At 32.6% G+C, this 15,330-nt stretch overlaps 1 protein-coding gene across 3 annotated transcripts in view; it reads left to right on the forward strand.

The window, feature by feature from the left end:
- The window catches only part of LOC107446570 (protein lifeguard 1), a 75,331-nt gene that overhangs the window by 499 nt on the left and 59,502 nt on the right, over positions 1 to 15,330 (forward strand). The window contains exon 2 of one of the 3 annotated variants that reach the window (XM_071185603.1): positions 14,253 to 14,347. The exons of the other annotated variants lie outside the window; for them this stretch is intronic. Coding sequence (XP_071041704.1) covers positions 14,269 to 14,347 — 79 coding nt within the window. The 5' untranslated portion in view covers positions 14,253 to 14,268. The remainder of the gene's footprint in view (positions 1 to 14,252; positions 14,348 to 15,330) is intronic. 3 annotated transcript variants of the gene reach the window in all.

The raw sequence follows: 15,330 nt of genomic DNA on the forward strand, positions 1-15,330 counted from the left end.
GAGAGAGAGAGCAATAGAGGCAAAAAAGGATAAAAAGAAAAGTGAGAAAAACGAAGAAAATTAAGAAAAATAATAAATTTTATTTACTGCGTATAAGACGCAAGTATGTAGAACTCATAAAATAAGTTAAAAACATGGAAAATAATGTAATGAAGATTGATGAAAAAAGAAGAAGAAAAAATTATTAAAATAAAATATTTTTAAAAATATTTAAAAAAATTTTTTTTTTTTATTGCATTAAAAAGCCGTGAAGCAAAATATATCCATGAGCAAAATATATAATGATGGAAGAAAAAAACAATTTGGGGGTGCTCCTCTTCCTATTCATAAATTTTGCTTTAGCTATATTAATACAATATCAGAAAGCACTCCATTTTGCGGCTATAATCGTGTGAGCTGATGACGGCATTATATCTTTTTATTATTTTGTTTTCTGGCGTGTATATATGTATCAAAATGTAAAAAAAAAAAAACATGGAAAAATTACAGAACAGTAAAAAAAGGGAATAATAATAATTTTAAAAAAATCCGGGGAAAAAAATTCCGAAAAAAGGAAAAAAAATTTTTATAAATCCGGATTTTTATAAATTTTTTTTCCTTTTTTCGGAATTTTTTTGAACTTATTTAACGTTTCGAACTTATTTATGAGTTCTATTTACTTGCAGCTTATGCGGAGTAAATAATTTTCTTCGTCTGAGATAAAGAAAAAAAAAAAATTTAAAAATATTTTATTTTTATAATTTTTCTTCTTCTCTTTCCATTAATGTTTCTTACATAATTTAATTGTTTTCTCTATATTTTTATCTTTATATATAATGAAGTGAATAATTTTCTATAAAAACTAGGAATGAAAATAGAACTTATGCTTAATGATGCATAATTCTGTTATTTTAACTTAAGATAGTTAAAATGTAAAAGATTTTTTATTATCAAATATCTAAACCAATTAATATAAATTATAACATAATATTTGTGTATACTATAAATAATACAAATATTGTAAGACTATAGCTCGAAGTATTTTTTAAACACCTCGCCCCTATATATCTATTAACCAGGTTTAAGAAAGAGAATCATTAGTATTAAGCTGCAAGCATAAAATAGTGGGACTAGTTTAAAGTATTCAAGAAAAGTAAACAGTGTGATACAACTTTCAATAGATATTTTTTTAATATAGGCAATTGTGATTTGTGGAGTTGCAATTTCAAGTGATATTTTATAGTTTAGCAGGCAAAGATATATGAAGTTAAATACATATATTGCATTAACTTTAAAGTTATGCTATGAATCATGTCCACCTATGAATCATGTCACCTCCTATAATAAAATTAATGGGAGGGATTAAAAGTAAGTTGATATTTACGAAGCTATTTATCTGTGTGCCTTGCAACCTTAATAAATAAAATTAAATCTATCAGTTACGATTTGTAAATGCAGTTCCAAACGTAATTTCAAATTTCTGTCTTGATTTATATTTATGAAGTTATTATTTATTATATTTGATGATTTTAAATTGTAATGGCATTTTATTAATAAGAAAAAAAATAGATTGGTATATTTGTAGGTAGCAAATTTGTAAATTATACGACTGTTTATAAAATCTTTTTGTTTGATCGGCTTCATTTTCTGTTCATTAAGACCAATCTGCCACACCCTTATAATTTGTGAGTTTTTTAATGTATTAAGATTTTATATGTTTAATAATATTTTAGTTTGTCAGAACAATAAACTGGGTGTTCAGTAATAACCTCCCTTAATATGTATTCTTAAGAATCCTAACAAAATAAGTATGCACAGTAGGGGTACCTACTAATATTTTAGCTAGTTCTTAGTGAGTCCAGATTTACTTGAAATTAGCGAATCACTAGTGAGTAAAGCGGGACGAAAGCATAAAAATATTTTTGATTACCGGAGGAAACAAAAAGCAGGTGCTCCTCCTAATACCAGGCAACCACATTGGTTTTTGTGTTTCTCATTTTGCTTCTCTCACTAGTGTTTCGTCAGATTTGATAATGTTTTTGTTGCTTCAATATTAATTTACGATCCATAATGAGTATACTTCTTTGACTTCTATTTTGACAAGGATTCTAAGAACATGAATTAAGGGCAGTGATTACGGAAAACCTTGCATACCAATTCCTCTTCCTTTGCTTACAATCCTTTATTTTTATTTCCCAATCTGGGGACTTATTGCTTCTTAAATGTTTTTGCACTACTTTCTTTTTCTGTCAATGAATTTGTAATGACATATTTGTATTATCCTACAATCAAAATAAGTTGTAAGAAAAAACTTTTATCTTCTTTATCAAGCTAAACTGGCAGTTTTTCTAATACCATATCATGCAAGCTCTCTAAATTCTTATTAACTTGCGTATGAACTTCATAATTTTTTTAAAAAAATACATTTTAGAAGTTTTTCATTTGCTTTATGTATCAAATACAATAAAATTAATTGATAAGAAATATGAAATGAATATTTTGATTGTATTCGATAAAGACCTAATTTAGAAAAATAAAAGAAAGACGATCCGCCAATGAGCTTTTGATATTCCTATTTTATAGCGGGTTTAGCGCGAAGGGAACGGCGCGTCTCCTAGTACGTATATAAAAAATAAAATGCTTTTCTATTGTTTAAAATAATAATGTTGAAGGTTGTTTGCTTTAATCTAACTTCTCCTCGTAAGGCTGGGATAGCCTGGTTGGTAGAGCACTGGGCCCATGTCCAAGAGTTCGTGGGTTCGTTCTCCGCCGGCCGAAGACTACCCGTGTAGTAAATGGCGACTGATGCACGTTAAATTTGTCGAGTAGCAAAGTCCTCCATGTTCCCATAACAAATCAATATCTTTGGGGGTACTGATGCACAAATTTCCTTGTCTTCTGGATTGGTTCAAAATTACAAGGCTACGGAGTTGAACATTGGTAATCGTAAACCCAAAATTGGGTCGGCTGTTCAACGGCGGATATAAAATAAAACTTCACCTCATGGCCAGACAGTATTGCATTATAGGTTAAAACAGAAGAATTTTAAAATTAGTTTAATAACTAGTTAGAATATTTGCCTGTCACTCCTCTCCCTACGACTAATATTTCAATTTTAATATTTTTTATTCGTCGTTGAACAGACGACCCAATTTTGGGTTTACGACTACTAATGTTCAACTATGTAGCCTTGTAATTTTGAACTCATCCAGAAGATAAGGAAACTCCTGGATCAGCGTCCATAGAGGTATGTTTTGTTATGGAAACATGGAGGACTTTGTGACTTGACATATTTAGCGTTCATCAGTCACCATTTACTACACGGGGAGTCTTCGACAGGCGGGGATCGAACCCACTACCTCTTGGACATGGGCCCAGTGTCCTACCAACCAGGCTATTCTAACCCCAATAAGGTAATCTTTAATAACCGTCGTTGAACGGCCAACCAAATGTTTTGGGTTTACGACTACTAATATTCAACTACGTAGCCTTGTAATTTTGAACCCAATCCAGAAGACGAGGGAACTCCTGCATCAAGTGTTGTGAGAAATTTGCTTTCGTGGAGAACTTTTTGATGCTAACCCACATTTGCGTTACATGGAGAGGAAGACCACGAGAACCTCCCACGGTTAGCTTGACGGCAAGGGGACTCTAACCCATGATCCGTCTACCGCTGAGGATATTTCATGTCAGCACTGTGGTTGATGCAAGCCGGATGCGGATTCGTATCGACCAGCCATCGGTGGGATTTGAACCCGGTTCACCTCATTGGAAGGCGAACGCTCTATCTCCTGCGCCATCGCTGCTCTGCTCTGTAATTTTGAGCCCAATCCAGAAGACGAGGGAACTTCTGGATCAAGTGCTGGGAGAAATTTGCGTTACATGAAGAAACAAACCAGGAAAACCTTCAACGGTTAGCCTGGTGGTAAGGGGAGTCTAACCCATGATCCGTCTATCACTTTGGTTATTTTACTTCAGCACTGTGGTCGGTGCGAGCTGGGTGAAATATTCGTATCGACCAGTCATCGCTAGTATTCGAACCCTGTTCACCTTATTGTAAGACGAACGCTCTATCCCTTGAGCCATCACGGCTCAATGTGGATTCAATTTATTTTTCATTTTATAATCGTCGTTGAACAGCCAACCCAATTTTGGGTTTACAACTACTAATGCTCAACTAAATAAGTAGTATAAATAAACGCAATTTTTTACTAAACCTGTTTCGTGTCTAAAACTCTTTTCTAGACTAGTGAAACATTATTACTTTTAAAGCTGAATCGAATAAAACCATAAAAAATATATATATATATAAAAAAAAAATATCGATAGCACTTATCATTTGAAAGCCGCTTAAGTTTTTATCTATGAAACGTGGAGTTCCGTACATGCACCTATCTACTCCTCTGACATAAATATAAAGACAAAAAAGTACTGGATAATGTATAGTTTTTGCGCTAAATTGTAGATTAAAACCAATTCGATTATTAACGGTGGAAGAGGAGAAAAATTTAACTATATTTTCGGAATATTTTTTATCAGTGAGATTAGGAAATAGATCAAAATTATGAAGAAAGCTATTTTATATAACTAGTGAACTGAAGAAAAAAATATTTTTTTCAAATGCGAAAAATAATGACAGGCAGCACTGCTCTCTTTTTTTCTTTTTTTTTTTTTTTTTTCACTTGGGTNTTTTTTTTTTTTTTTTTTTTTTTTTTTTTTTCACCCGTTGCCTTTTTTGAAGTTTGCATAGCGGAACAAGTAGTATTTTGAAATGGGGATGAAAAAAAAAATTCTAGTTTTCTATTTTCTTAGAAGAAAAGAATATGTGTAAGCTAATAGTTACAGAAGAACGCAGATTTGCTCAATGTATCGACTTTTGCAGATTTATGTTGTTGTTTTAATTCAAAATTCCCCTTGGACTATGTTTCCAGCTAGTGCAATGCAAATTTCAGAAAATCTGTTTCTGGAGAAAATCCATGATTTGTAAAACTGGTTTCTGAGAAATCACCCGCACCCGATCGGGTGTTAAAAGCATTCGAATATTTACACGTGAATGCATATAAGCAGATTTATGAAAAAAAGAAAGAAATCTAAGCAGATTAAATTTCATTACCTAATCTCTTTGACTGATAAGAATTGTGTTATTAAAATAATCTAATAAAATGATATACACCGAGGGTCACTTATCAGTATACTTTTTCATCAATTTTATTATCAAAATGCATTAGATTTTTGATATAAATTTTTAAAAATATATAAAAAATAAAATTATAGCATATTAAAATAAAATATTAAAATTAAAAATAATAAAATTATAACATAAAATTTAAGTTATAAAATTAAAACTATGTATATNTAGTTAGAATATTTGCCTGCCACTCCTCTCCCTACGACTAATATTTTAATTTTAATATTTTTTATCCGTCGTTGAACAGACGACCCAATTTTGGGTTTACGACTACTAATGTTCAACTATGTAGCCTTGTAATTTTGAACTCATCCAGAAGATAAGGAAACTCCTGGATCAGCGTCCATAGAGGTATGTTTTGTTATGGAAACATGGAGGACTTTGTGACTTGACATATTTAGCGTTCATCAGTCACCATTTACTACACGGGGAGTCTTCGACAGGCGGGGATCGAACCCACTACCTCTTGGACATGGGCCCAGTGTCCTACCAACCAGGCTATTCTAACCCCAACAAGGTAGTCTTTAATAACCGTCGTTGAACGGCCGACCAAATGTTTTGGGTTTACGACTACTAATATTCTACTACGTAGCCTTGTAATATTGAACCCAATCCAGAAGACGAGGGAACTCCTGCATCAAGCGTTGTGAGAAATTTGCTTTCGTGGAGGACTTTTTGATGGAACTAACCCGCATTTGCGTTTGATGGAGAGGAAGACCACGAGAACCTCCCACGGTTAGCTTGACGGCAAGAGGACTCTAACCCATGATCCCGCTGAGGATATTTCATGCCAGCACTGTGGTTGATGCAAGCCGGATGCGGATTCGTATCGACCAGCCATCGGTGGGATTCGAACCCGGTTCACCTCATTGGAAGGCGAAAGCTCTATCTCCTGAGCAATCACTGCTCTGTAATTTTGAGCCCAATCCAGAAGACGAGGGAACTTCTGGATCAAGTGCTGGGAGAAATTTGCTTTCGTTTAGATCTTTTGGATGGCAATAACCTTCTTTTGCTTTACATGAAGAGACAAACTACGGAAACCTCCAACGGTTAGCCTGGTGGCAAGGGGACTCTAACCCATTATCCGTCTCCGTGCTTATTTTACTTCAGTACTGTGGTCGGTGCGTGCTGGGTGAAATATTCGTATCGACCAGTCATCGCTAGGATTCGAACCCAGTTCTGTAAGACGAACGCTCTATCCCTTGAGCCATCACGGCTCAATATGGATTCATTTTATTTTTCATTTTAAAATCGTCGTTGAACAACCGACCCAATTTTGTGTTTACGACTACTAATGCTCAACTAAATAAGTAGTATAAATAAACGCAGTTTTTTACTAAACCTGTTTCGCGTCTAAAACTCTTTTCTAGACCAGTGAAACATTATTACTTTTTAAGCTGTATCGAATAAAACCATAAAAAAAATATTTTAATAAATAAAAAAATCGATAGCACTTATCATTTGAAAGCTGCTAAAGTTTTTATCTATGAAACGTGGAGTTCCGTACATACACCTATATCTACTCCTCTGACATAAATATAAAGACAAAAAAGTATTGGATAATGTTTAGTTTTTGCTCTAAATTGTAGATTAAAACCAATTTGATTATTACGGTGGAATTAGGCTGTTGGGGAAGAGGAGAAAAAAAATAACAATATTTTCGGAATATTTTTTATCAGTGAGACTAGAAAATAGATCAAAATTATGAACAAAGCTATTTTATACAACTAGTGAATTGAAAAAAAAAATTTTTTTTTCAAATGCGAAAAATAGTGGCAATACTGCTCTTTTTTTCTCTCTTTTTTCACCCGTTTTTTTGCAGTTTGCATATCCGAACAAGTAGTATTTTGAAGTTGAGATGGAAAAAAATCTCTAGTTTTCTATTTTCTTAGAAGAAAGGAATATGTGTAAGCTAATAGTTACAGAAGAACGCAGATTTGCTCAATCTATCGACTTTTGCAGATTTATGTTTTTTTTTTTTTTTTTTTAATTCAAAATTCCCGTTGGCCTATGTTTCCAGTTAGTGCAATGTAAATTTCAGAAAATCTGTTTTTGGAAAAAATTCATGATTTGTAATACTGGTTTTCTGAGAAATCACCCGCACCCGATCGGGTGTTAAAAGCATTCGAATATTTTACACGTGAATGCATATATGCAGATTTATAAAATAAAAAAAAAAGAAATCTAAGCGGATTAAATTTCATTACGTAATCTCTTTGCCTGATAAGAATTGTGTTATTAAAATAATCTAATAAAATGATATATACCGAGGGGCACTTATCAGTATACTTTTTCATCAATTTTATTATCAAAGTACATTAGATTTTTGATATAAATTTTTAAAAAAATACGTAAAATATAAAATTATATCATATTAAAATTATAATATTAAAATTATAATATTAAAATTATAATATTAAAATTATAATATTAAAATTAAACATAATAAAATTATAACATTAAAATTATAATATTGAAATTAAACATAATAAAATTATAACATAAAATTTAAGTTATAGCATTAAAATTATGTATATTATTATGTTAAAATCATTAATATATTATTATTAACATTTTATAAATTAATATAAAGCTAAGGCCCTATAAGTTTTAAAAGATACCATTATAAGAAAACGTTAAACTCATCTTCTGATTAGTAGTAAATTATTATATGTTGCTGTCTTCCTAGGCTGTAAAATATATTAAATGTATTAATATATAAATTTATATTAAATTATAAAAATAATATATAAATAATATAAAATAAAATTATAAAAATATACTAAATGTAATATATATTAAAATTATATATATTATTATACTAAAATTATTAATATATTCTTATTAACATTCTATAAATTAATATGAAGCTAATGCCCAATAAAGTTAAATTATTATATGTTGCTGTCTTCCTGGGCTATAAAAATGTCTCTCTAGTATTAGAATAGAAACTTCTTAACGTGATTTACATATTTCATTCATTTTTGATATTACTAGGATTATTTTTGTGAAATTACAAGCAAAGAAGTTAATTTGTTTTAAATTAAAGTGTCTTACTTTTCACAAACCGAAATCGATATCTTTTCTTAAAATTAAGTTCTTAGGAATCTCCCGCCATTTTTTCCCCCTTGATCATATTGATAGTGATTTATTATTTCGACTTCCAGATAAATTTACGACTGTGTAACTATTATCTTTCCCTCTAATTGGTTGCATGTCTCTAATTTAAAGCAAGACACAATGCTAGAATAAAAAGGAAACGTAACATAATTGTTGAATTGTGTGTTTAAAAGACACGTGAAGTTAGTATCTCGTGGACGGAAGTTAATTTTATCAGTAACATTGCACTGTCACTTGGTGTCGACTTGTATATTTTTCGCATGATGGTATAATTCATTTCTAAAATAATGTTATTGATTCGTCATTATCAGCTGGCTAATTATCTCAACAACTACTATAAATATAAATTGCAAGCGAAAATTGAAATTAACTGATGTCTTTTCTATAAATACTGTTAGTACTTTTAAATATAGTTTTCTTTTTTTTTTTAAATGTGTACTTTTTTTTCAAATGCGCTTGCTTTTCTTGCAAAATATAAATAGATGAAAAGGCGGATGATTTTATATTTTTCAAAAAAGGAAAAATATTTTCCATTATTTTTCCGCTTTTTGAATTACATGTTTAGATCATTTTGGTAAGAAAAAAAATTCGCTCTTTACATAAAAGCAAAGGTCTGTGAAAAGTCCGGAATAATTTCTAGGATCCAGCCTATTGTGGAAAATCAACTAAATTTCACCGCTCTACCAAAAGTTGATTCGTCCTTACATATTGTCCTTACGTCCTTACATCCATTAATAGTTCCATGTTATATTGTATAACCGTCAACCCACATTTGCGTAAAACCTTCCACGGATAGCCCGACGGCAAGGGGATTCTAACATGATCCGTCTACCACAGAGGATGTAATACGTCAGCACTATAGTAGGCGCAAGCCGAGTGCAGAATTCGTATTATCCAGCCACCGCTGGGATTCGAACCTGGGACACTTCATTGAAAGACGAACACTCTATCCATTGTCCACCATAGCATGTTTCATTTTATAACTAGCTTTGAAGAGCCGACCCAGTTCTGAATATTCGTACTATCAAAGTTCAACTCCATAGCCTTGTAATTTTGAACCTAACTTAGAAGACAAGGGAACTCCTAGATCAAGCACTGGAATAAACTAATTTTTGTGGAAGGCCTTTTTATATGGAACTAACCCTCATTCGTGTTACATGGAGAGGAAAACTACGAAAATCTCCCATGGTTAGCCCGATGGCAAGAGGATTTTAACCCATGATCCGTCTACCACTGAGGATCCATATTTTATTTTATAACCGTCATTGAACATCCGACCCATTTTTTGGGTTAAAGAACTGCTAATCAGAGTCTGACTTAGACAGGGGCATAAAGGGCAGTTGCCCCGGGTCCCCACATCAGAGGGGGGCCCCAAATCGAGGTAAAAGTTTTACGTTTACTTCTTTAATGAACTTTTTTTAAACAAAATATCTGTACAATGTAAAATCCGTCAGTTTTATGTTAACTTCATCATTAATCTATCGAATGAACACGAAAAATCTATATTTCGTAAATCCATGGCTTTCTAGAGAGTAATTCAGCTAAATTTCCGCAATTACGATGCATAAATTTAGCCAGTCAATAGCTTGTATTTTTACATATCGCAAAATGCGATATGTTTACAGAAAAACGGGCTTTTGATTGGATTAATTGGGCCATCGTAATTGCGAAAATTTTGTTGAATTCCGTCCTAATGTCATCAAGGATATGAATTTTTCGCTGAAACTGCTTTCAGCATGATGGACACGGAATTCTCAATTAATAAAATGTACGGAACGATATTTCGTCTGACCATTGGAGGGGGCAGGGACTTTAAAACTATTTTAGGTTCTAGTCAATTTTCTTGTTATGTTATCTATAATGAGGTGAAAAATTTAAATACCTCAATAAAATTCGGCTCCTAATTACTGAAAAAGTGAAACAGAGGGGGCCCCAAAGAAGTTTTTGCCCCGGGTCCCAATTATGCTAAGTCTGGCCCTGCTACTAGTTTTCATCTCCATAGCCTTGTAATTTTGAACCAAATTCAGAAGACAAAGGAACTCCAGGACCAAGTATTGGGAGAAATTTGCCTCCGTGGAGGACTTTTTGCTGGAACTAACCAGCATTTTTTCTACTTGGAGAGGAAAAGCACCAAAATCTCCCACGGTTAGCCTGACGGCAAAGGGACTCTAACCCGTGATCCGTTCAACACGGGGACTCTAACCCATGATCCGTTTAACACTGAGGACATTTCACGTCAGCGCTGTGGTCGGCGTAGGCTGGATGCGGAATTCGTATCGACCATCCATCGCTGGGATTCGAACCCGGGTCACCTTATTGGAAGGCGAACGCTCTTTCCCCTGAGCCATCACGGCTCATCCATATTTTATTTTATAACCGTCATTGAACAGTCGACCCAATTTTGGGTGTACGACTATCAATGTTCAACTCCTCAGCATTGTAATTTTGAACCCAATCCAGAAGACGAGGGAACTACGTGATCAAATATTTGGGGGAAATTTGTTTTCGTATGGGACTTTTTTGATGAAACTAACCCGCATTTGCGTTACATGGAGAGGAAAACCACGAAAATATCCCACTGTTAACTTTACGGCAAGGGGACTCTAACCCATGATCCGTCCACCACTGAGGATATTTTATGTCAGCACTGTGGTCTGTGCAAGCCGGTTGCGGTATTCGAAATCGCTGGGATTCGAACCCTGTTTACCTTATTGGGAGGCTAACGCTTTATCCCCTGAGCCACCGCGACTCCATCCATATTATTTTATGCAAATTAAAGTAGCGCAAAAGCGTTTTTGTTTCTATGTTAGATTTTACTAAAGTATTTGTCGCCAGTCACGATTTTTTAGGCGCCTTGGAGATCTGGATTTGCAAACCTCTGCATAGTATGAAAAATTGGCTTTCATAAACTTTAGCATCCCTCATCTCAAGACAAAATCGTGCATTGTATTAAATATGTTTCAATTTTTTTTTATTAGAAATAAAATATTTCTTTAAAACAACTTTTTTATTTGAAACTAAGTTTGCTACTATGTTGTGTAATCAAGTTTAAGAAGCATTGTTCAATATAGACTTACATTAAATTTGCACCAAATTTCAACGATATTGGGGTTGAAATCGCTCTAAAATTTCTATCTTTGTATTTGAGTTCGATATTTCCGACATCAGTGGCGGATGAATATACGTAAATGCAACCCTTTTATTGATTTTTAAAGGTGCGGAATCATTGTACTATCAATGCCACTGAAAAAAAAATTTTCACTGAGATGTGGAAGTTATGTAAGATATTTTTGAGAAAGATAAATCTCTTTGAAACACAAAGAAGAAAAAAAAGCTATTTTATAACTGTAGTTTTCTCTTTTTTACTTGGTTGTTCTTATCATAGCCTGTTTCGCAGGAAACATGCTTCAAATAATAAACACTGTCTTTTGTGTGCTTATGTCACCTGTGATCAAGGACGGTCTATAAAAAAATTATTTATGGCTAACGGATGAAAAGAATTCATAAAAAGTATAGACATGCAGAAAGTTTTACTTATAAGTGACGGTAACACATGTGACTTATACCTTCGAAGGGTGCGTAACGTTTTTAAAAAGTGCTTAAAGGTGCTTATTTTCGATTTTTAAAAGCCCTTAAAAGTGCTTTTTTCTTTTGGTGTTTTAAAAAGTGCTTAATTTTCCCTTTTCTAAAATGATATTTTTCCTTTACCATGTTGATTTTCGCTACGAATTATGCAGAAAGGCACTGTTCGCATTGTTCAGTTCAATGTTTTCACAATTAATTTAACCCCAATCTATTTCGGAGCATCGTCAGTCCACAGCGTTGAAAACACCATTCGATTTACATGAGTCAAAAATTTTGACCTTTGTCAAAAAATGTGCCAAAAGTTTTTTTTTTTTTTTTGACATGACGATTAAAACCAGTTAAAACCGTCGATTATCAAAAACTTTCCAACTCTACTTAATTATGATATTTTTTTAAAGTGCTTAAAAATATTATTTGAGTGCTTAAAAAGTGTTTAAAAGGTGCTTCTTTTTTGTTGAATAATTTGGCTTTGCACCCTGCTTCATGTTTATTCTTTCTTTTTTCTTTTAATTAGATTATAAATTTAAGAAAAAAAGAAGAAAATAATTAGTTGCTTTCGAAAAATTGTCTTTTTAACAAAAATTTTTTTTAAAAAAAGGAAGAAGTGTTTTCTTATAGTAAAGCCCATTTCCCTGTGGAAAACACTGTACTGCTATATTTGAAAAAAATGTTATAGTCCAAATGCTAAATGTAAGACATCATTTCACCAATTTAATTTAGCAAAAAATATTTAGTAACATTTTTTTCTATAAAACTACTTTCTATTCTACTTTCTGAAAAAATTTTACAATTCAAATTTAAAGTATCTGACGCCATTTTAAGAATGACACAAAATACACGCTCTAAAATTTAATTTTTTGCTCTATGAATTGGTGAAATTAATTTTAAAGTGTCCCTTGTAATGATAAAAATTTAGCCACATTTCCCTCGATATAATTTGATCTTCTACTGCTATTTTTGAAGAAAAAAAAATATTGCTCAAATTCTAAGTGCGTGGCATCAAGATTAACGCTTGCAGAAAATATCTAGCTCCTAATCATTATAGATTTTGCGGTGAAAATTTTTAAAATTAATGTTTAAAGTATTTATTGAAACGTTATACATGTAGCCAGTTGTTCCATTAATTTTAGAGTGTCTTTTGTAATGTTAAAAGTTTAGCCACATTTCCCTCGATATAATTTGATCATCTACTGCTATTTTTGAAAAACAATTATTGCATCTATTGAAACGTAAAACATGTAGCCAGTTTTTCCATTAATTTTAGAGTGCCTTTTGTAATATTAAAAGTTTAGCCGCATTTCCCTCGATATAATTTGATCATCTACTGCTATTTTTTAAAAAAAGTTATTGTATCTATTGAAACGTTAAACATGTGACCAGTTTTTCCATTAATTTTAGAGTGTCTTTTGTAATGTTAAAAATTCAGCCACATTTACCTCGATATAATTTGATCATCTACTGCTTGGTTTTGAAAAAAAGTTATTGCATCAAAACGTTAAACATGTAGCCAGTTTTTCCATTAATTTTAGTGTCTTTTGTAATGTTAAAAGTTTAGCCACATTTCTTTCGATATAATTTGATCATCTTCTGCTATTTTTGAGAAAATTTTCTTGCATCTATTGAAACATTTAACATGTAGCCAGTTTTTCCATTAATTTTAGAGTGTCTTTTATAATGTTAAAAGTTCAGCCACATTTCCCTCGATATAATTTGATCTTCTACTGCTTGTTTTTGAAAAAAGGTTATAGCTCAATTCAAAATGCGTGGCTCCAAGATTGAAGCCCGCAGAAAATATCTAGGTACTAATCATATAGGTTTTGCGGTAGAAATTTGCAAAATTAATGTTTAAAGCATCTATTGAAACGTTAAACATATAAAAAAAATTTCAATTTAAAATGTCTCTTGTGATAAAAAAAAAAAATTACCCGCATTTTTCTCTATATAATTTGTTCTGCTGCTATTTTTGGAAAAAAAAAGTTATTGCTCTAACTCAAAGTGGATCGCACCATTATTATCAAAGTAGAATATTCGTTATTTTTAAATATTGACTCTCCGAAAAACAAAATTTGACCCACTTTCTTACTCTATAAAAAACGAAATTTCAGTTTTGAAAAATTTACTGCACATTTGTAAAATGTACCACACCAATTCAAAGATTTAACAAATTTTTACAGTTTTTTTTCCTCTTCCCGTCAAGGCATACTTTGGAATATAGTTTATTTACATCACTTTGAGTATGTTCCTTATAATGAATTTAGAGTAGCATAGTATGTATGTTGTTGAGTATATTTTTAAATTAGAAAAGCGTATTGTTAGTATGCTATGGGTATAATTACAATGAAATCTAACACAAGCTCATTTGCATTGTTGTTCTTTTCAGATACATAATTGCAAGGATGTCTTACTACGGCTCTTCTGAAGCCGCTCTTGGCAACACATTTGATGCTTCATTTTCAGAGAAAAGTATACGGCATGGTAAGTTTCGTACTTCTTTTAAACTTAGTAAGGGATATCTTAATACTTAACAGGATACTTAAACTCTGTTTTTTAAATTTTCAATACAAAGAAGATAGCTAAATNAATGCGTCAAAATGACGCGTCTCGTAAACCTAGTGTTAAGGATAATAAAAGCTTCGGCAAATAAATGCTCAGAAACAAAACGAACGTGACTTATTCATGGACCCCATCTATTAAGCAAAAGACAAATATGATGTATGTATGATACCATTCATTAAAACCACGAGCCCTTAGTAATTATATAAAATATCTCTTTTACAAAAACTTAAAATTACGTGGTTGTTATCATGGTTAATACACTGTATGTTTCCCATCCGATGAAATACAGTGCGTACAACTCCTAGGCATGCTGGATATCATATTATCGAGCTAGTTTTGGGGAAGATAACTCCACTCAGCTAGCAATGCTCTCCGAAGTTCTGGTACTCATACAAGGTGATTGACAGATAGCAACTCGTCGGTGTAGCATGTCCCGCACATGCTCTATCGGTTTCAAGTCCGGCGAGAATGCTGGCCATTCCATACGGAGAATATCTTTAGATTGAAGGCATTCGCTTACGATGTTTGCTCGATGAGGACTGGTGTTTTCATTCATAAGCCCAGATTCTGTGCCCATGCCTCCCCTAAACAAATGTACAATTTGTCCCAGAATGACATCCCTATAAATTTTGCTTGTCATGATTCCGATTTTCACGTGCAGATCTGTTCTAGAGCCCCGTATAATTCCACCCCAAACGAGCAATCGTGCATAACCGTAATGGCGTCGTTGAATGATGTTGTCTTGGTATTAGCTGCTACCTGGCGTTCTCCATATGGATGGGTGATCATGTAAAGCTAAGGGTGGTGGCGCTAGTGGTAAAATTGCTCTTTCAAGACTTCCGGGTTACTGCTTCCGATATATTTTTACGCCGAAGATTGAAAAACCGCGCCATCATATTATT

This window comes from Parasteatoda tepidariorum, chromosome 9 (assembly GCF_043381705.1).
Source record: "Parasteatoda tepidariorum isolate YZ-2023 chromosome 9, CAS_Ptep_4.0, whole genome shotgun sequence".
In the NCBI taxonomy this organism is placed as follows: Eukaryota; Metazoa; Arthropoda; class Arachnida; order Araneae; family Theridiidae; genus Parasteatoda; species Parasteatoda tepidariorum.